This window comes from Amaranthus tricolor, chromosome 2, assembly GCF_026212465.1.
Source record: "Amaranthus tricolor cultivar Red isolate AtriRed21 chromosome 2, ASM2621246v1, whole genome shotgun sequence".
NCBI lineage: Eukaryota > Viridiplantae > Streptophyta > Magnoliopsida > Caryophyllales > Amaranthaceae > Amaranthus > Amaranthus tricolor.
Genome location: NC_080048.1, coordinates 8,311,289 through 8,334,113, shown reverse-complemented (window position 1 = coordinate 8,334,113; position 22,825 = coordinate 8,311,289). Strand labels below are relative to the sequence as shown.

Sequence of the window (22,825 nt, the reverse complement as noted above, 5' to 3'; positions counted from 1 at the left end):
AAGGTGTTCATTACACCACCACCAATGCCACGTGAATGAGGTGGAGAGGTAAACTCATCCAAGTGCTCATTAACATAATTTAGGTTACTAAACATTTCTGTGAATGTATCATGGCGTACACTAGGACCTGATTCTGGAAGTTCCATGCTAGTCATGACTTCCTTCGCATTATCCAAATTTGCAACCAATTCAACATAAACCTCCATTGCCGTTCAAGGGGCTTGTGATGCCGCATAAGCAAGAGCACTTATGCTTTCATCATTCTTAATCGGGATTAACACATTTTTCCCAGTCACCGGATATTTCATCTCCATTTTTAACATAAAACAGTTGCGATCATAACCAATTACATCACAGATTTTGCTATGAAACACCTCAAAATTATATTCTGACGATGGATAAACATGACTGTATTTAATCCTCCATTATACCCAACATCGGATTCAAATATAACTTACTTTCCCACCCCAATACACTATAACGGGATAATGATTCATTTCTGCAAACACAAACATGTTTTTCACGTGATTTCACATACACTTCACTGTTGATTGTGACTAAGGGAAGTGTTAATTTGAATACAAGAATTTGTGATATTAAGGTATTAGAACACTTATTAGAAAGATTCATTTCAAATATAAAGCTAAAAATACCATGAATATATACTAAAACCAATAAGCAAACCCTACAAAGTAATAAACTTTCATTGAAGCATTTCATCAAACACTTTATATGCATACAAACCAAATCATAAAATTCAACCACAAACTTCTAAAATGTAAACTTAAATCATGAAATCAAGAAAATTTAACAAACAATCAATATATTTATAACTTCAAATGACAATAATAATGAACAAAAAAAACAATTTGCAAATTGAAAAAAAATTAGGGTTATATTCATACCTTAAATGAGGATAAAAATGAACAAGAAGACAAGGAGAAGATGGGAATCTAGTTGATTAGTTTAGTTGAATGAGAGGAATTGTAAATATGAAGTAAATGAGAGTGAAGAAATTTTTTTTTTTAAGAGAGCACGGCAGCAAGAAGCAAAGAGGAAAAATGGAATAAAATGAAGAACACACGAAAGAGGTGCCGTTTTGTACTGCTACAAAACCGCCGCTTCAAGTGGCGGTTTGCTTACTATTTATTTATTTTTTTTTTTTAAAAAAAATTAATATTTATAAAACCGCCGTTTCATGTAGCGGTTTACTCAGATTCCTACACAAAATCGCCATTTCATGTAGCGGTTCTATTAAAAAAAAATTTTCAACCCTATCCTACGTGGACAGTAATGTGGGAATTAATTTTCCATTTCAAGTAAAGTGGGAATTTTTTTTTTTTTTTTTTTGCAATATTATGGGAAAACTTTCTAAAAGTCCTATACTCCTATTAAACAACTTTACCATTTTTTTAAAAAAAAATAAACTTTACGAGATAATTTTTGTAGTGAAGTGTAGAACCCCAATCTCAATTTGTACTGAAGAACTCCAACAATGGCGATTACATCTTTTTCTTCACTATCATCCCTCATTCGCTCTCCTTTACGTCTGCAGGAAAAACCCAATTATACCATTAACATATCTACCAAATACCCAACTATAATTCACTGTTCCATGGCTTCTTCTCCTTCTCGCAATTCAAATAAATCACAACCCAAAAACAAGAAAAGAATTTGGAAAGAAGGTGAATTTCCTGTTATCTCTGAGAATTCGATTCCTGGGTTTCCAAAGAGAAGAACCCCAATTAAGAATGTGAAGAAGAAGCTTGATCGCAAGGCTAAATCTACAGCTTGGGTTAATACTGTCACTGAAACTCTCTCTGACCTTATTCTTAAGAAACAATGGCTGCAAGCCCTTGAGGTACTCTTATTTCTATTTCTCCCCCTTTCTTTTGAGTTACTACCCTAATGTCAGATGTAAGTAATCTTGTCTTGTTAGCTATAAAAGAGGTTGTTTCTTATCAACCCGTCAGTATAAGAAGTGTACATGATTATAATCCTATTTTTGTGTAATGTATTTAGATTAATGTTTGTGAATTGAATCAAATACTTTTATTTGGTTGTTGTTGGAAAATAACTCATATTTGATGCATGTGGAAGAATTAGAGAGAGGTTGACTAACTTGTATAGCTGATGGACTACTCTTTCTAATAGCAATTGGTTTTAGGATGTATCTTTATCGGGTTTGTGTCCAGTTAACCGTCCTGTTGCGTACAAGCCCAAATTTATCAGTTATTTATTGATTATGAGTATAGCTAAATAGAGTTTTACATTGTTGTTTATCAAGTTTATCAATGTGACTAGCCTATTCTCCCAAGCTTATTAGAACTTTAAAGTAAGTTTCACTTAGTTGGGGTTTTCCACTTGTTGATTTTAAGGGTGTTTGGTTTGGGGAAAACGATTTCCTATTTTTTGTTGTTTGGTTTGATAAGTGAAATAAAAATGTTGAACTTTGATGGAAAATAGATTCCATAATACTTTCCTCTAAAAAAGGAAGAACATCAATTTGCAATGTCATTTCATCCTCAAAACCTCTATTTTTCATGATGCTTTGTTTGGATTGAAGAAAATGGAAGGAAAGGAATAGAGGAAAATGAGGGGATGCATTTTCCTTCATTTGGATACCAAATAAGGAGGGGAGGAGAATGAAGGAAAGGAATTGGAAGGATATATCCTTCACATTTTGGGAGAAACAAATCTTTTCTACAACGGAGCGATTTGGAAGGAAAAGTCATCTATCATACCTTCACTCTCTTCTCCGTTCTTTCTTTCTTCTTGTTGTATCCAAACTAAGAAAACTAATTATCGATTGCATTTTCATTGGAAAATAGTTTTCATGAAAATGTTTTGTTAGGAAATATTCTTCCACCAAAACAAACACCCCCTATGTTCTACTCGACTCAAATAAGCTCATTTCGAATAAGCTCGGTTTCAGTACTATTCCTGGTATTTTATGGGCCCTAGGCAAACTGAACAAAACGGGCCTTCTCTATAGAAAGTCGATTATGAACTTAAATGGGGGTTTGGCAAAATAACAGAGATAAACCGTATATATTATAATTATCATTTAAATGTAGCTTAGGTGTATCATACACTTTTTAATCGATAAAAAGAACTAACCATAAATTGCAACTTTTTAAAGTGTCTACTTCATCAATCAAAATTTTCAGATGTTGGGCAATTTCTAGCTCTGGGCCCTAGGCAAATGCCTACCTTGCCTTGGATTAGGAACGGCCCTGCTCGGTTCTAACAAGTTGGGGAGAAAGGCTTTAATAAGAAACGAGTCATAGAACGTTGTGCTTGCCAGTAGACTGTCTTGTACAAGTGTTCTTTGTATATGTTGAATGAATAGCTCTTCTTTATTTGCTAGACAAGTAGCCATTTCACTCTTTACATGCACATATGGTTATTTAATTGCTATTCGTAATCTTTATGATGGAAGATTATGAAATAAAGGAAAATAAATCATAGGGGTGGTTTGAATTGCTTAGGTTTTCGAGATGCTGAGAGAACAACCTTTGGTTTGAATTGCTTAGGTTTTCGAGATGCTGAGAGAACAACCTTTCTATCAACCAAAAGAAGGAACTTACATGAAACTCCTTGTACTGCTTGGAAAATCAGGCCAACCAGGTCGAGCCCGTGAACTTTTTGATACAATGATTGAAGAAGGGCTTGAACCCACCTCTGAGCTTTATACTGCTTTGCTTGCTGCGTATTGTCGCAGTTTCTTGATCGATGATGCATTCGCGATTCTGACTAAAATGAAGTCACTTCCCCTTTGTCAGCCTGATGTGTTCACATACAGTACTTTGATCAAGGCTTGTGTTGATGCTTCTCGATTCGATTTGGTCGAGTCCCTCTATAAAGAGATGGGTGACCGAGGAGTTTTTCCTAACACCGTTACCCAAAACATTGTATTAAGTGGATACGGGAAAGTTGGGAAATACGAGCAGATGGAGAAGATATTATCTGAAATGCTCGAGAGTCCAACTTGCAAGCCCGATGTGTGGACTATGAACACGATAATTGCGTTGTTTGGAAACAAGGGTCAGATAGAGATGATGGAAAGGTGGTATGAAAAGTTTCGGGATTTTGGAATTGAACCCGAAACTAGGACTTTTAACATATTAATTGGTGCTTACGGAAAGAAGCGTATGTATGATAAAATGTCTTCGGTTATGGAATACATGCGCAAGCTCGAATTTCCTTGGACTACTTCGACTTACAATAATGTGATAGAGGCGTTTTCTGATGTAGGCGATGTGAAAAACATGGATTTTACATTTGATCAGATGCGGGCCGAGGGCATGAAAGCGGACACTAAGACGTTTTGTTGTCTTATTCGGGGATATGCCAACGCGGGTTTATTCCATAAAGTTGTGAGTACTGCTCAGTTGGCTGGGAAATTAGAGATACCCGAAAACACATCATTTTTCAATGCTGTTCTTTTTGCGTGTGCAAAGGCGGAGGATTTGATGGAAATGGATAGAGTTTATCGGAGGATGAAGGAGAAATATTGTCAACCGGATGAAACTACGTTTAGTATCATGATAGAGGCGTATAGGAAAGAAGGTATGCACGACAAGATTTACGACTTGGAGAAGGAAAGGGAGAAGATTTTCATTTCTGTTCGTGAGGAGGAGTCGAGTGAAGAGATGGAACCCGAGGGTGATCCCTGATTGAGGGACTTGATGTGATTTAATGGTGCGAAATTAGGTCTCGGATCCTGCATTCCATTTAATCCTTTTCGAGTAAATTCTTGCTTCGCTCGTCCTGTTTTTATGAAGACGGAATTTTAGTTGACTGCAGGAACGAAGAGAGTCCGTCCTCGAATTACTCGGAAAGCACATATAAGGCTGAACAAATGCAACTAATGAGCCTGCACTGACCTTGCAGTTTTGCTTGTAGAAAGTCGATATAAGAGATACATCGTGTAAAAGGGAAATTTACGTTGTAGCAAAATTGATTTCGATTTTAATTCGAATTTTGGACTATGCATAATCATTAATTTGATATTTTTTGGGCTAGTGTGATGTACAAGAAAATGATAAGGTTATTACTCATCATGTTTTTGTTATAGGTCAAACTGGAGAGCTCACCTAAAACACTATCTTATTTGGTAAGAGAGTTCGTTTGCCTATAAACTCCACACCAATTGCACTTTACAATCGATGTGGGACAAGTCCCATGCCTTGCAATGGACCATAACAATTGACCCCCATAAGTCCAACATCCTCGTTGGGTCACGGTTGTCTCTTCTAGACCACCCACTCCGCGAGACACCCAATCTGCAGGCCAACCACTCCGAGTCCATCTCTAATACCGTTGTTATACGACAAATAAGAGAGCTCACCCAAAAGATTAGTCTATTAGGTGAGAGAGCCCATTTGTCTATAAACTCCACACCAATTGTACATTACAATCAATATGGGACAACATACCTTGCAATGAACCATAACAGTTTCTTACCAATTGTATTTTTAAACTAGTTTTATCTCAAAAATTCAAGTGTAGAGGTAGACGCTTTGTCAGATTGGATTGAATATGCGTTACTATTGTGCATTGAACAATCTTTTATCGCACTGAAATTGCTACATTACGTTTCGTTTTTCAATGTAGCAATCTTGGAGGGGCTCATATATATTAGATCTAATATTCTCTTCGGCAAAGGATTATCAGAAGCAGCATTTAGCATATAATTCTATTTACAATTGCTTCTCCTTCCGTTGCACTATTTATATCTCACACTTTCACGTGGGTAAACTTAATTCCAAAAATAAGAATTTCTATATTCGAGTCTAAGGTCAGATATGTTCGTAGTTATTAACAGCGAATAAAAAAATTGGTCAAAATTGTTTGTTCGTAGTTAATAACTGCGAACTAAAGGAGACAATGTCATAACGTTAAAAGGGACAAAAAAAAATGGAAATCATATTGTTCGCACTTACTAACCAACCATTTTTTTTTTTTTGTCCCTTCTAACGTTATAACATTGTCTCCCTTTTGTTCGTAGTTATTAATCGCGAACAAACAATTTTGATCAATTTTTTTGTTCGCTGTTAATAACTGCAAACATACCCAACTTTAAGCTCGGACATGGAGACGCTTATTTTTAGAATTAAGTTTACCCGAAGCTTTTTTTTTATAAAAAAAAATTAATTATTTGTTTCAAATTTTCACACATTGGAATCAATTGAAGCTAAAATAATAATCTTATTGATTTAGATAATTAAATATTATAAAATTAATATGTGATTTAATAATTTATATGTATCACTTATAAATATGACTTAGTACATTATTTAAAAAATTAATATGATTACAGTAGTATGTATTATTCAATATGATCATATTAGAATTGAATCAATTAATACATGTGTTCATATATGATTGATACATCCTACTAATATGTGTGTTGATATGATAGTAATTGCCGCTTTATGATGATATATGATTGTTGAAATATATTAGATCAAAATTAAAAATTATACAACTTTAATTAAAAAAACAGCCAAATCAAAATACAAGTACATGTTTGGTCTACGACTCGATTCAATTTTTTAAAAAAACAAAAAAAAAAAAGGAAAGAGTTGGGCAAGCATGATTACAAGAGATACATCACAATGTAGCAGGCTAAGGCCATGGGCTTCATTCTTGATGGAATAGGCGCGACGTGGCACAATACGAAATTTCTCTGATATGGCGCGATGCCCAATGATAGCACAACTGCAAGAGGCACATCACAATGTAGCCGGTTAAGGCCATGGGCTACATTCTTGGTGCAAGAGGCACAATACGGAATTTCTCTGATATGGCGTGCTGCCCAATGATAGCACGACTGCAAGAGACACATCACAATGTAGCCTAAGGCCATGGGCTACATTCGTGGTGGAATAGGCACGATGTGGCACAATACGAAATTTCTCCGATATGGCGGGATGCCCAATGATATAGGCAAATAAGGCAGCAACTAGTTGTTTTTACATCACCCGTCGACGTATAAACTATAGACTACGAGTTATTTACATGCTAAATCTAACTTTAGTAAACGTACAAAACAATCAAATGAAACAATTGTTGTCCTCACCCTAAAAAATCCCAACTATAGTATTGGTGTGTATCTGCAAAGAGGAATACTATGATAAACAGCCGAGAAGGAAGTTGTACCACAAAACCTTTTTCGTTACTCTCCGTGTCTACACCATCAAGTTTCGGGAAAGAATCTCGATCAATCACGTGGTTCTTTCCACAATGCAAAACTCATGCTCTCAATGTTGTATAATTTAAGTGAAAATAACCATCAAAACCATTTCTTCAACAACAAATTTTGAGCTGACCGTCTTCTGTTCCAACGAGAAACAATCGTGAAAACGGAAGAATAGCTATGCTTGATAAAACAGACATGTTTCTGGATCCTCTGTCTGCTGTATACAGTGCCTGACGAACAATACGATGCTGCCCATACTGCAAAAAATGCAATAACATAGTAACTCAAAGTTCAACAAGAGGTAGTTTAACAGAGATAGTTAATAAGGAAGTCAACCACTGAAACATCCAGGTGCAGTCCTAGAAAGAGTCAACAAATCTATAGTTAAAGTTATGTTTATTGGGTAACTAAATATGGGAAATTCTACATGACAGCATTGTGGATTGTGGTTTTGTGAAACTCGAGTGGTAGCACTTTTTTTAAGTTTTTCCCACATGGTAGGAAGTAGCAATAAGGTTTCTACTTTACAAAATCCGTAGCAAAAATAATTAATACTCTATTTGTCAAAATTTATCAAAAAGATTGATTTACCCTTACTTTAAGAGTGTTTTTTCTTTTTAATAGAAAATTTACACCATTAAACAAAAAAAAGAAAAATATAAAACAATATCAAAGTTAACGGAATTGGATGTTTTTAAATAGAATTTGCTATGGAATTTGTAAAATTAAAATCTTGTTGCTACCACGTGAAAAAAACTTTAAAAAGTGCTATCACTAGTGTGAAATTTCTCAATAGTTATTTACTGTTATATATACAACATAAAAAGTGAAACCTAGAGTCTAAACACTTGACCTACTAACGTAAACTAATAAGCCACAAAAGAATATGGAGCAATCATAGAAAATATTTGGGAAAAAAAGTTGGAATCCTCAAGCAAGGTTTCTCAAAATATACTAGATAGAGAAAAAAAACAAAAAGCTTATGACCTCCTCGCAACCCCATAAGTCCCTACACTATTAAGAGTGGTCGGAGATGGGGGAGGGGGGGTGGGGGTGTTTTGGAAAATAGTCTCAAAAGTGTTTTAATAGTTGAAATGTGAATAGTTGCAACCTTGAACAAAAGTTGTTCAATCGTTGCATTAAAAAATTCCGGCATCAAATAACTTCAAAGGGATTTTTGATCCCTCTAAATCCCTCTCCTTCCTTTCCCTCTATTTCTCTTTCAGATGAATAGTGGCTTTATCTTTCAGACGACAACCACAAATCGTTAAACATGAATTTTAAGTACCCTTCAACTAAAGTGGCAACCGGCAATCATTTAGATGGTTGCGAAAATTGTCAACAAATTGCAGAAGGAAATAGTGCAGAAGATGCCATTAATGTCAGCAATGAGAAGACAAAATGAGTGCTCGCATATACCAGGAAACATGGTGTGCTGGAATGTGGATAAGAAACAATTACCGGAAATAAGGGATTATTATAGATTTTACCCCCACCCCCAATTCAAGGATATAGTGGAAATTGTAAGGGACCTTGGAATATCAAACCAAAGGTTTTAAAAATAGGAATAGCATTTTTCTCAACTCTTCAACAAAGTTAAGATAGAAAGAGACTATGGTGTGTTTGGATGGAAGGAAATGGAGGGAAAGGAAGGGGAGGGATTTGGAGGGAGGAAGAATCTCTTGTTTGGATAGCAAAATGGGAGAGAAGGAATTTGGAGGAGAGGGAATCGAAAGGATTTGATGGATACTTTTTGTTAAGGTTACAATCTCTCCAAAATTGGAAAGATATGAAGGGAAAACTCTCATCTCCCTTCCTTTCCCTTCCATTCCCTCCTATACAAACAAGAGCTATTTTCCTTCCATTTCTCTTCCCTTCGTTTTCCTTCCCCTCCCTTCCCCTTCCTTCCTTCCTTTTTTTTCTCTCAAAAATTATTATCCAAACATAGTGTTAAAGTCAGAAGATATGACAGGATTGAGAAGGGAAACACAAGCTAAAAAGCACAACTTTACACGGAACTCGTTTTTCTCTAAGGATTTTTCTTCTAGATAAGGTAAAACCAGCATCATCGAAATAGCCCACCATTAAAAACTTTTTCTTCCAGTCTACTCCACATAATGACTTAATTAATTAATTATACTTGCAATTATTTTAGCTAATGCACTGGGGAGCCAAAAAAAAAAAGACTGGTCTGATGTCAAGGCTCACAATTTAGGTCTGTCACGAAGCAAAGATGCAACAAAAGAATTTAATACACTGATTTTGCAGCAAGTTTAAAGACTGTAGGAGCGAGAACAGGCACATCATGTACATAAATGTATCAAATTGGAAAGCTGAAAGCAAGGTATGTAAGCAGCAGTTTTAGCACGTACTTCATCAGCAGCTCCAGTCAGAGAAGAAAGTCCAATTTTATTTTTGGAAATTGAAACAATATCTTGGGCCCAAACAGCAAAATCCACTATACTATCACTGTGACCTTTGTAGACAGTAGCTACTGGTAGCAAACTCCTGCAAGAAAAGATAAAAGGCAGCAATCATAAATTCAGGTGTAATTTCGAAAGCAGCAATCATTGATTTTCAAAATCTGAGGAAAAGTAATGCTTTCAGAAGACCATAGTATATTACAATCCAAAGCAAAATAATGCAATGCCTCAATGAGCAGAAAATTTAATTGAACACATTTTCTCAATGGTTTTTTTGCCTAAAAGTTGTGTATATTGATCCTACATGTCACAAATCAAAAGTTTATTACCAAGAGGTTCAGATTCAGCGGCATTCTTCCAGATTTCCAACATACAAGCTAGTTCTAAAGACTCAACTAGTACTACACCTCCAGTTTTGTGTCGAATGCTCTAAAAGATAAGTTTCTTCCTTATTAGTGATTTATCAATCATGTTGGTGAGGTGACGGAAAGACATAAGTGCGGTAGATTTAGGATTTTACACTTATTAACTTTAAGGGATATTCTATACGGTAGCAACGTAGTTTTAAGAAACGCCAGTGGTAGCAATTCTTTACAAAAATTCCACAACGTAACATTGTACTATTGTACTTATCTACTCAAAGTCATAAGTTTTTCCGTTAACTTGTGAAATTACTTATTTGCCCTTGTCTTTTTTCTTTAAATCAACACTCACATCAATAATGAAGAAACTTATCAGCAAATAACGCAGGTCAGAAGACAGATATTGATAGTAATCAAGGACGGTAGCAATTATTATTTATTACGAACTTTCAGAATTGACTCTTCATCCAGCTCAGTCTTGTCATCATACAAGATGGTTTAAGAGATTCAATTGGTATCAGACAGACACTTGGCCCACATCAATATTGAAGGCAACTCGAGTTCTAAATGCAATACTCTTGAAGTCACACAACAATGTGAAAGCCTTAATCCCAACAATATGAGGTCAGCTACATGAACCAAAATAAATTAGTGTGGGAGAAAATTATTCGAGAGATAATATGAGTGAGGCATCCTTGTAGGTTTTTTGAAGTAAAGGAAAATGTACAAGTGCATAGGTATTAGGTTTGTAATTTGCAATTTAAGGGTAACTTGTGTGAGTTTCTGCTTCAAAGATAATAACATTATTCGTGTACTAGCAATAGGAGTGTTTTGTAGCACCACAAGTAATTTATGATACTAAGTCAGCTGGTTACATCATGAAATCACTGAAGCTCTTAAATTTGAATATCACAGACACAATTCAAGACTTACTTTCTGAGGTCCCAGATTCGTAATGTTTTGTCCAGTGAGCTGGAAACAAGAAAATGATCCTCCGGAGCAGCCAGCTGTAGGATGACCAGTTCAAGTAAGTAATTTGCATATAGAAGCAACTTTCTACTGTATCAAGATTCATGATATACCTTTGTAACATATCCATCATGAGCACGCCAGGAGGCAATGACATTGCCACTTCTGGCATCAAGCAGCCTACAATTACCAGAGCTTAGTCCTACAGCAATCCAAGAATGTGAAGAAGATAATTCTCTTTTGTCAGAGCCACATGAACATATGGTAGATACAAGGGAAGGGAAACCATAATCCACAGATTCACTGCTCCACATATGAAGTTTCTCACCCACTGCAGGATCAATGAACCTACATTGTATTAAAAGACTATGTTACTGAACCAGGGCTGACCATCTAAAATTTTGATATGGACAGATACTCCGCTACCATAATCCCATACCTGAGAGAACCATTTCCAGTGCCAACTACAAGCTTCTCCACAGATTCTAAGAAATGCATGCAGGTATAAAGATTCCCATCAATGCCGCTAAATATTCCACTAGAATTCGGATATGAGTTCAGCATACTGGCTTGGTCCGTATTGATCCTGGTTGAAGAAGATGGAGGAGCTGAAGATTGAGCCAGATTTGCAGATGATTCAGCAATTACAGAGAACAATTTTCCAGTCTGGCCATTCCAAACTTGTATGGTTCCATCACAGGAAGCAACCCTCCCACTGGAAGGAAGGATACAAATGTCATTCACAACCTGGAAAACGAAGAGCAATCACAGACCCATCTTTACCAAATTTCAAAACAACTGCTAACAATGTAACAATTATTTTCAGCATAAACATGCAGGGGTGAAGTGATGATGTAATTCAAGTAGTTCACTCACACAGTTAACCCTAATAAAAACACCTGAAAGAGTCCTGTCTAGAAATGGGATGCCGCGTGGCATGTGATGCCATACTGGGTATTTGCACTTTATCATCAACCACTTGTATTGATAGATGTTTTACAAAACTAAAATGTTTTGCAGTGTAAGATGGACATTTTTTTTTTTTTTTTTTTTTTGTGGTTCTAATTTACAAGCGTAGTGAAAAAACAAGGTTCTATCGTACGGTATCAGCCGAGCCGTAAGGTTTTTAGTTTTACCGAACCACTTTACCCGCACTGTAAAGGTTAAAAACTACATCGTAGGCCAGGGATATCACATGGTATCGGACGATATTACAACAATCGCATCACAATATCACCTCGTTACCACAATTTTCTAATAGAGCACCGTAACCCAGCAAAGAGTCGGCCAACATAAAACTAAAACAAGGATAAAGCACTAATCAGTGTAAAAAATTCAAAGAAACCAAACCTCCTCATGCCCGTAGTATCCAGACACACAGTCAACGGTTGACATATCCCACCTTTGAACCATTCCCTTAAAACCAGGACCAACTCCAGCTGTATATACAGTACACTCATCTTGGTCCACAGCCAAGCACCTCAAAGCTCCATGATGAGCTCGGACAGAGTGTACTACTGATGCCTTGATCTTCCAAGGAAGTTCCTCTCTCAAAGTACCAGCACGAGCAAGAAAATCTGGGCCTTCCCAACTACAGGCGGGACTAGGAAACCAGAACCATGGATCACATTTGCCAACTTTGGAAGTTTCTGTGTTCCTTTCAATTGAATTTTGATGGCCTTCATAAAGGCGCTTATGAAGCAACATATCATTGCTTGATTTACTACCCTGAGATTGTGGTACAGCCCATCCAACTCCATTCATTAGCAACTTGGTAGGATTATACTTCGACTTTGCAATTCCTTTGTTCATGGCCTTATGATCATCCAAGTTTACTGAATTGCTCTTAGCTGAATCTCCTGTAAATTCCCACTACATCATAATGAATTTAGACAAATGAACACTTAGACAAGGAGAAAACAGGCATATAAGGATAAAACAAGTGTACCTTCCAGTTGTGGCGCCTGAGGAGATGCTTTTCAAGAAGCAACCATGTGGCACAACATTGTCGCAATGTTTCTATGCCAAGAAGAGTTGCAAGAGAAGGATATAAAAGCGACCTGTGAGCATCCAAATAAAACGTAAACACAGCTGAAGGCATAAACCATAATTCCAATAGATACAAAGAGCTCCACAGGTAAATAAAGAAAAGCTAGATACTCACACAAGATCCATACGACTTTCAATTTGAGCCTTCTTGTCTGGTTCAAGCTTGGAGATCTTATAGCCTTTTCCCAAAGAACCAGGTACACTAGAGGACTCTTGAGAAAAAGCAAGCTCATCAAACAGCTCTTTCAGCTGTGGTACCACATGTAAAGCTGTTAAGTCTGGGCCAATTTGCTGACAGACTGAGATGAGAGAGGCAGCAGCAGCCTGAAAACAGGATAATTAAATCAGAGTATAGCCAAGAAATTGTCACTCGAAGTACACAAATATGGGAGGCAATAAAATACAACAGAGGAGCTTAAAGCAAGAAAGCATTCTCACATCGAGTAGATGAAGAGTAGGCCCACAAAAATCTTGAAACATGCCTAGTATGGGCAATAAACGAATAAAGATACAAGACCATGCTATTGATACAGAATACATCCAGTGAAATGAGAGGCAGAAGTTTGGGTGATTAAAATCTCAAGATTAAACCACAAATTTTCTCATTGTTGCAAGAAAACCATGCCAATGGTATCCCAAGTGATGAGACAAATGAAAATATAGGCATTCAGGATAAACCTGTGAAGAACATGCTATTAAAGGTTCATTAATGCAGGTTGCCGACTAATTAAATTTAGATAAGTATTACAATGGGCAAACTTCAATATTACCCATTAATTCAAGGCTCCTATAACAGATAAAAGCCTAAACTTGGTACCAATTTCATCACAGGGATAGCTAGTACAAAAAGCAAACTTCAATATTACCCATTTTTCAAGGTTCGTGGAACAGATACAAGCCTAAGCTTGGGATAAGCTTTGTTCTAGCCACTAACATAATTTCGTAAAAGCAAGCAATAAATCATGAGCCAAAACAAGGTAAAATGTTTCTTCATAAAAGAAAAGCCAATACCAAAAAGTAGTACGAAACAATACTGTGTCATTCTTCAAAAAGTGAAAGACCAAGAAAATTGTAACAAGAATCACAAACGAACCATCCCACCTTCTGGAAAGAACAGATAAAGGAACAACTGAAAAGTGAAATGTATAAAAGAATGTGCACGAAAGCTTTCCTCTAGGAACATGAATCACAAAAACACCAGGGCATTCCTAAATGGCAGCTGTAGCCTGTAGCAGTTTATTTTTAGACTATCGGAGTCAAAGAGGTTTCCTTCATAATGATATAAACTCCTCTCCAAATCTCCAAAAGAAAAGTCATGCAGAATTTCTGTGATATACATATTCCACCCATGAAAGCATAACTTTTACTTAGAAGGATACCTCTCAGTTTCATTTTTTCTAAACAAGTTTTTCTGCAAGTATAACCTAACTTAATATGCACTAAAATCAAAATTCAATTCTCACCTCTAACAGAATATTTCCCAACGAATAAAAACTTTCACAAAACTGATAATTTCAAAATCATCATACGTAAAATCATAACACATAACACCTTCTCAAGCAAAAACCTGGAATTGCAGTAAGATTTTTTTTTAAAGAAAGCACCTGAAGCACTGGTGGTTCCAAATTTCTTTCGATAAGAATCCCAACAAACAAGCAACGTTGGCCCTGCATGGTTGCAACCAAAATAGGGTTAAAATAGTTTTCTAACTAAGAAAATAGGAAAGTACAACAAAATCTCAAAGAAGATAGAAGCAGTTATAAGGAAAAGTAAGTACTTCAAGCAGCTCTTTGACCACCACCTCTTTCTGCAACATTGCTATTAGACCATTAAAGACAAAGAGACAATCAACAAGGGCTAAAGAGTTCCAACTCTGAACAGGCTCTGGATTATTAGTTGAAGATGTGTCAATACAGGAACGAACAACAGTTTTTAGCAATGGTACAATCTGTGAGACAACAAAATTTTCACCCAAGACAGCACCTGAAAATCAAATAACTCAGTCTCAAATGTCAATGTAGCTTGCTCAATTCATAATCAAAACCTCTTTTTAAAAGAACAAATAATAAAATATACCAATTCTAACAAGAGCATCAATTCCATCAGCACAAAGTCCCTTGCCAAAACAATATATCAGAGGCACTACTGTCTGCAGAAACAAATTAATACTTAGTTCTACGCAATAAGAACAAAGATCCATCAAAAAGGGCAGCACAGAATTACTTTTCTATAGCTAACCTGATGAATGGCAATCGGTACGCCAAGCTCTTCACTGGACCCAATTAATAGTACAGATGCAGCAGAGGCAGAACTTTTATGAGGAGAATTAAGCAAGTTTGATATGACCAATGGATGAATTGTTTCAAGATATATTTGCTTTCCGACATGATTCCACACCTCACGCACAAATGAATCTTGCAGAAGAGAAACTTTCAAGTGTGAATAGCCTGTAGCCTGAAATAAACTTATCAGTAGCAGAAACATAAGCATCCTGTAAAAATTGAAAGTTCATACAAGTTTAGTAGAATAACTAGCCTGTAATATCTTCTGAATTGAAGGCAAAACCAGGTTCTTGACAGCTACAGGTTTCAGGCATTTTAAAAATTCTTTTAGAAGTATGTAACCCCACTCAGCCTCTATATCTGATAAAGTGTTCTGTAGTAGTGGTAAGCAATAAATAGCACATATTTTAGCAGAAAAAGTTCCCATGGCTCTCAAGGCACCTTTTCTTGCCAAGTTAGCTGCATAACAGAGACGAGAACTATCCTTTGCCAGTAGCTGAAGGGGGGCAATAAATACGTATGCAGACTTGATAGTTGCTGGAAAATATGGTGATTCCAGAAGACCCTTTGTGGAAGGCCTCCTGAAAAGACAAAGAAAAAAAGAAACAAATCATAGAATACGAGACATATATAGTTAAATGAAAGGAGAAAATAAAGTTATTATGAGCACTTGATTAGCTCTAAACTGAAAAGGTGATGATAACACAGAAGGAACTGCATACCTCCTCCAGTTCTTCTGAATGCAAGCTTCAACAAAAACTTTCACATGAGGAGGAAGCTCTTTTACCATTAAAGGCAAAGCACCACCATCCATGTATGTGGATAAAGAAATTGAATCAAAAAGAGGTTTCCTCAAGTATAGCTCAGCTACGATGCAGCCCAAAGAAAAGATGTCCTTTGCCATACATGTAGAGAGTTTTCCCTGATAAGAAGATTGCTGAGCCCAAAGCAAAAGATCTTGATATCCATCAGAATTTTCTTCCTCCTCAAGATACTCGATAAGAATATTGGAATCAACATCAGAAAACATACTAAAGTAGGATCTTTCGTCAGTTGCTTGACTTGCATGGCCCTCACTATTCTGATAAGATAGCTCTTGATTAACAGAGAAACTCTTCCCATTATCTTCGGAATAAACGGGACTTAAATGCCTTGAATGTTGGCAAAATGCAGCAGCAGCTTCAATTTTTCTTAAGTAATCAGTTCCGTCAAATGAAGGCTTCTCACAATCAATTAAGTTCTCTGGAAACAAAGAGACAACATTCCCAACAACAGCATTTTCTTTGAATCTCTTGGTATTGCTCCGGCGAGCAGGGTGTGGTTGAGTGAAGAGCTGACGACGCCCTACTGGCCTTGGCATTGTGGGCTGTGAAGAAGGCAACATAACATTCTTGGCTGCTATGGCTGGCTGACCAGACATTTTATATCCAAAGGTGATATCAATCCAATTATGAATATCACGTGAAACTCGTCCACTCTCAAGTGCATCTCGATGAACCTCTATGAACTCTTGTGGACTTCCAGCCCATGAAGGCACGGATAAATCGTTCATACCAGAGTGAAGAGAATAAAAGATTTGTTTATCACAATAGAACTCTGGAATGCACTCATCAGGAGTCCATTGGTATAGTCTTTGCATGGTGGAAGGATACTCATTAGGTTCATAGACAGAACGTACAGTCATGCGCAGTACACTAAGGGGTAATCTCCTTGCTTTGTAGCTGCAAACAGCCAATTCAGAAAGGCACTCATCAGAGACATGATGAGGAATTTCAGATGTTGAATATGTAAAATCCAACTGTTCATCACCTTTTGCCAAACGCCACTTACTTTTGCTTAAATCTCTCCATCCTAATTCGGAATTTTCATCAGGTTTAACACTGAAATCTATTACCCATGGCATTACTGTATGAAATGTGTGATCTCCCCATCTTCTTCCAGCTAGTTTGTTTAAGACAAGTAAATATTCAAAGTTACTGAGCTCTCCCCGCCACCACTTATTGAAAGCCGTGGGCCAATCCACTGACCAGGAAAGATTCAGATCAGCATACATACTTTGAGAAAGACAATTGTTATTAGAACAACTTTTTTTTGTAAATGGTGGAACCAAAGATTGTTCATCTTTTCCACTTGATACATACTGTACATGAGGTGTATCACATATGCTTAACCAAGCCCATGAAGAATTAGACAACATCACCATGGAAGGAGAAATATTTCCATGGGAAAGCCCTAAACCATGAATATAACTGAGGGCGGAGAGAAGCTGATAAATCAGAAATCTTGTGTGCCACTCTGAAGCCAATGCTTCAGGGCTGTAATGGAGAATATTTTCCAATGTACAAGGAACCTTGGGGTAAACTAAAGTGATAAAACCAGGGGCCTTCAGCATGCCCAACACAGGGATCAGATTTGGATGCCTCAAGCAACCAGGGACATGCTCATCACAAAATGAAGGGATTCCAATTAAGCCAAGAAAGTTTTGACTAGCATGACATGATGCTTTCCCGTCAATCAGGACACTGAGCGAATACAATACATCATCTTCCAAGATTCCAGATGATTGATTGGAGGCAATATTCTCAATTGCTGAAAATGTGCAATTTCCAACAAAAGTGCATGGTGCAAGAGCAGTAATAGTTCTCAAGCAAGATAATCTACTAGAATAGAAACAAGAACATTTCTCAAAATAAGGACACAATGTGCCCATCTTTCTTCCATGATTTAACAAAGACCTGCAGTTTTTCCGTGAAGAAACCAACGTAAAGCTGCTGCTGCTGCAGACATCTTCATTTACACTTCGATTATCATTCCGATGATCTTCGATGCATTCATCTTCATCCAAACTATATACTTCTTTATTTTGGTTTGTATTCCCAGGACTTTCTATGCATTCATCATCATCCACAACAAGATCATCCCTATATTAAGACTTCACATCAAATGAGGCACGTAAAAAAAGATAATGCTATATGGTCAACTTATGCCTTGAGCCCTTGGGCCTTGAACATGCCTCTCATTCTTACAATGCTTCATACACATTAGACTTGGATACATCAACACGCCTAGGAACATCAGGCACACCTCCACCTCCAGAAAGAAAAACGTTATGTTCCATATTGGGATGCTAACATGCTGATCGAGTATAAAATCGAGACTGTTCAGCCCAGCTAGCACCCATTATATTCAAGCTCAAACTTGTTGTTAAGATCAGCTTGTAATCAAGTAAAGCTTGATCTGGCAGTGGACTACACTTTAAGCTAATTTTTTTATCTTTAAAAATATCAATAAGCATCATGATAACTTCTACTACAATAAAAACCTTTTTGAAGAAGGTTTTAGCCAAATTTAAGTATTTGGTCTACTTAAGAGGTTCAATCTACTGAGAAGGTGTTTAGTGAAGAGAAGATTACAATGGAGGATTCCGCCAAATCCTCTCATGTCAATATCTCGCCAAAAGAAATTCTTGAGATAAAAGATTACACTTTTTAGAATAAAAAAGATTGTCCTTTATTTCAATAGGGCCAAAGATTTATAGTTCTTTGGTTGGAGATAATAATGGACTATATTAAAAATGGTCACTAAATCATGTGTACTAACTATTTATGTGAAGAAACTGACTACCAAGGGTCAGTCGAAAACTACTTATTTGTTATCACGAACAAGGGTAAGGTAGGATACATCAAACCTCCAAACTCTACCTAGGTGGAACCAGTACATGCATTGAGGTAATGTAAAGTACTTTTAGAATAAAACTGACATTTTTGACATCTAATCAATACTCAAATGACTAATGGAATATTCATGTCTTTTCATGTTACTGAATTGTTCAAACAAATTAAGATTTATAATTACCAAAAAAAAAAAATGAAACAAACCGGTAATCTGATCATCAAGTCAAATCCATTAGCTCAATCCAAGTTTTACTCAATATAATCCACTATCCCCCACCATTTGCTTATTGAACAATATTCACCTAATATCAAAATTTAGCTACTACGGAAAAACACCAATACATTGATAATGATATTACAGTCAAATATCAACATATAAACCAATTTCTAGATCATAGAGATACAATAGTAAAGTGATAATTCAAATAAATTCAGTAAATATAAGAAGAAAAATTTAGCTATGCCCTCAAACAACCAAAATATGGAGCACTAAATACAAAATTCCACAGACTAAAAGAAAATGACAAAGAAGAAACAATTACACGTATCTAGTGATGCAATCATTTTCATTCCGAGGTAAATAAACCAGCATAAATTCGGAAGATACATCTCCATTTGAATTGGGCATCTAAGAAAATCAACAATAGTATTAAAAAATTAAGTTAGCGCTTAAAAAACTAATGAAAATTGAAATTGAATTAAAGGAAAATGAAAACTCACCTGAACAACAGCCCTAGAAGCAAAGGGAAGAGGAGAATCAGAAATTGCATAAGAGAATATGAGCTTTTCGGAGAAATCTGATTGAATTCGATGTTCAAGGCAATCAATACACATTTGTTCTTCCATATTGACTGGAATTTGATGAAAGATTTGATTTTTGTTGATGGAAATTAGCAGAATTGCATCTCAATTGGGGATGATGATGTCCGTTCGGTTTCTTTATTAGGAATCGGAATTGGAATGGAATGAGTAGACAGTTCTAAACTCAATGTCACGGTTGTTTTAAGAAGGCTTTGGAATTGTCACTTGCCAATTTTGCCATACAGTGGTATTGTTTCTACATTTGAATTTTTGAAATTGTTGAGTGAAAAAAAAATAATAATTAAATAAATAAAGTTTTAAAAAAATTCCAAAAGTAAGCGTCCAAACTCCAAAGCTGTGCTTTGGAGTTGTTCGCAGTTACTAACTGCGAACAGCATATAAGACAAACTAGTTGTTCGCAGTTACTAACTGCGAACAGCTCTTTTGTCTTTTATTGTTGTTCGCAGTTACTAACTGCGAACAGACCTGATCTACAAAATCAGATCAGTTTCTGTTTTTTCGCAAAATCGCATTTCTCAAACCCTACTTCACTTGACATATCCACCTTCTCCCTCTAAAACCATTGATTCATTTCATCAAATCGTGCAATCCTCTTTGAATTTGGCACTTCAAAATTAGTGTGGGATACTATAGCTTGCGAAAAGGTAAATTTTTTTGTGTTTTTTTGGTGTATATTTGGATTTTAGGGTTTTAACCAAATTTGTTTATTTTTTCAAATGTAGGTTTCTAGTTGTTAAATCAAGACTAATCTTAATCATTCATAAGCATTCAAGGTAATTTCTAATTGTTTTTATAGCTTTATGTTGGATTTTGAAGTAATGTTGTTGTATTATTTGATGTTGATTAGAAAATGTTGTGATGTTGGTATTAGAAATGTTATTTGTGAACTTATGAATTGATTTATTCATTTGGATTATGTGTATTATATATGTATGAACTTAGCTACATTATGGATTTGAATTATTTGTAGACCAAAAAAGATTATAATCAAATGAATATAATGTACTTATATGGACATGAGTTGATGTTGATGTTGATTTTCTTTGTATTAATGTAGAAAATGACATCATTTCGCGTCACTATAGTATGTTTTTGGAATTGTTGTATTAGAGAAAATAATGGCAAAGTTCATTATGTTGGGGGAAGACGTAAGTTGTTTGCTTGCAATTCGAACATGGATTTGAACCACTTTAAACGTTTTATATCTTCTAAGATTGGATTGGACCCTACTAGAAGTACCGTAAATATAAGTTTTAAATATGCCTTGAGTGGAGAATTTATTGCCTTTCCTGTTGAGGATGATGAGGCTATAGATGCGATGTGGGAGCATTCAAAGTCCACCCAAATTCCCTCTTTGGAGTTATACGTAGAAGAAGTACCATTAGGGAATGTAGTTGCTTCTAATCCAACTCCTACCCCTATGCCTATATTAACTCAGAAAAACTGTAAATCCCGTCGTTTCTTCCGCATCTTGTATTTTTTCTCAACCCCCTACGAATCAAGTTCCAATTGATTCAATGGTTAACTTAGGAGAAAGTGCTGAGATGGGACCTTGGGATGATGAGAATGAAAGTAATGAGCTTATTGACGATCCTTCTGAGGACGATGTGGATGTCGATGAGGATGCCCTATACCGAGATCAATTAGACCTCCTACGACCCAACCAGGTACACATTTCAGTACTCATTAACATTAGTACAATTTAATCAACATATCACTTACCTTTTTCAAAACATGTATTTTAGTTTTTGTGGGACCCATACCCAGCAGAAGCCTACGCAGCTGTACCCGAACACTCGGGGATTCATTCCGGGGCGTGTAGGGCTTCTGTGCCACTCATATGCTTCGACATTGTCGAAGTACATCTACCAGAGCGAGTAATGCGCCAATATGGGTTGGTACAGGGCATTCCACCGCCTTGTGACACTGAACCCCAACTGCACCTAATTTCGCGAAGAAATCAAGCCGGGGCAAACTAGATGGAGATCAACGGGCGCCACATTGCTCGTTGGGATCATAGACTTGAGCTGCTTGCACAAGGTGCGCCGATCGATGTTGTCGGCGCACCTACTACACCTGACTATATGCCGTGGTTTCTCTCTATCACGCGTCGATGGATGACACCACGTGCCATCTTGGAAGCAGCACATTACGCACCTGCTGCGCCTACGATGACCCAATTTGTAAGTCTTCATTTGCATTTATTTGATTAAGTTGCCAATTAAATAATAAAATGTTACATTATCTAAATATTAATTGCAGGCACAAGGTGCGACAGACGTTATGCGGTACAGCCAGGAGGAGCCGGTGAGGGAGATTGCGCATGGCATGCTCTTCGGCTCGCAGTTCCAGCACTTCATACCGGAAGTCGCTGCACATCACTCACCAACTACCTCCCATACGCACATGGCATGCTCTCCTTCTTATGACTACCATTTGGAGGAGATGGATCATTCATATCCCGTTGACGCTGCGGGGACCTCGCAGGATGGGCCATCACAGCCATCACAGTACCAGTCCCCTCCACTGCCAGAGCGTCACGCGAACGCCTCTTACTATCGTAGGAGGCGAAGGAGACCAACTCAGTTGGATAAGGTAGATGAGGGTTCGTGAGCGTTAACGATTACCTTTTGTGTATTTAGATCGACTATGTACATATATATATATATATTTTAATTGACTTGTATATTTCACACATTTGTATATATTTTGTTGTATATATATGTTTAATTACTTTATCATAGCCTCTAAGCTTTAACTTATGAATGATCGGAGTTTTGGCGATGAATCATGCCGCCTTAAAGATACATCGACTTGTAATTAACTATTCTAATGTCTCTAGTGCAATTACAACAAACAACAACTACCCCAAAAATAAAGGAAAAAAAATATTAATTATCTGTTCGCAGTTAGTAACTGCGAACAGCAATAAAAAAACAAAAGAGCTGTTCGCAGTTACTAACAGCGAACAACTAGTTTGTCTTATATGCTGTTCGCAGTTAGTAACTGCGAACAGCTCCAAAACACAGCTTTGGGG

The 22,825-nt window shown here is 36.6% G+C and overlaps 2 protein-coding genes and 1 long non-coding RNA gene across 3 annotated transcripts; 2 read left to right on the top strand and 1 right to left on the bottom strand.

The window, feature by feature from the left end:
• The first annotated feature begins 1,402 nt into the window (after positions 1-1,402).
• On the top strand, positions 1,403-5,027 carry LOC130804553 (pentatricopeptide repeat-containing protein At3g06430, chloroplastic). Its single transcript, XM_057669023.1, has 2 exons — positions 1,403-1,861; positions 3,537-5,027. The coding sequence occupies exons 1-2, from the start codon at positions 1,496-1,498 to the stop codon at positions 4,677-4,679; spliced, it is 1,509 nt and encodes a 502-aa protein (XP_057525006.1). The 5' UTR covers positions 1,403-1,495; the 3' UTR covers positions 4,680-5,027.
• Positions 5,028-6,472: 1,445 nt separating this feature from the next.
• LOC130804547 (protein GFS12) lies at positions 6,473-19,998 on the bottom strand. The gene is made up of 16 exons (XM_057669018.1): positions 19,687-19,998; positions 19,509-19,594; positions 16,015-18,213; positions 15,546-15,873; positions 15,249-15,464; positions 15,087-15,159; positions 14,788-14,993; positions 14,615-14,677; positions 13,126-13,334; positions 12,910-13,021; positions 12,312-12,833; positions 11,401-11,708; positions 11,075-11,309; positions 10,926-10,999; positions 9,580-9,715; positions 6,473-7,464 (listed from the first exon to the last, which is right to left on the bottom strand). Exons 1-16 carry the CDS (start codon positions 19,810-19,812, stop codon positions 7,315-7,317), a joined length of 5,043 nt encoding a protein of 1,680 aa, XP_057525001.1. The 5' UTR covers positions 19,813-19,998; the 3' UTR covers positions 6,473-7,314.
• Positions 10,499-11,431, top strand: LOC130804597 (uncharacterized). Its single transcript, XR_009040040.1, has 3 exons — positions 10,499-10,616; positions 10,908-11,019; positions 11,376-11,431. It is a non-coding gene; the product is annotated as an uncharacterized LOC130804597 (long non-coding RNA).
• Positions 19,999-22,825: the final 2,827 nt, after the last annotated feature.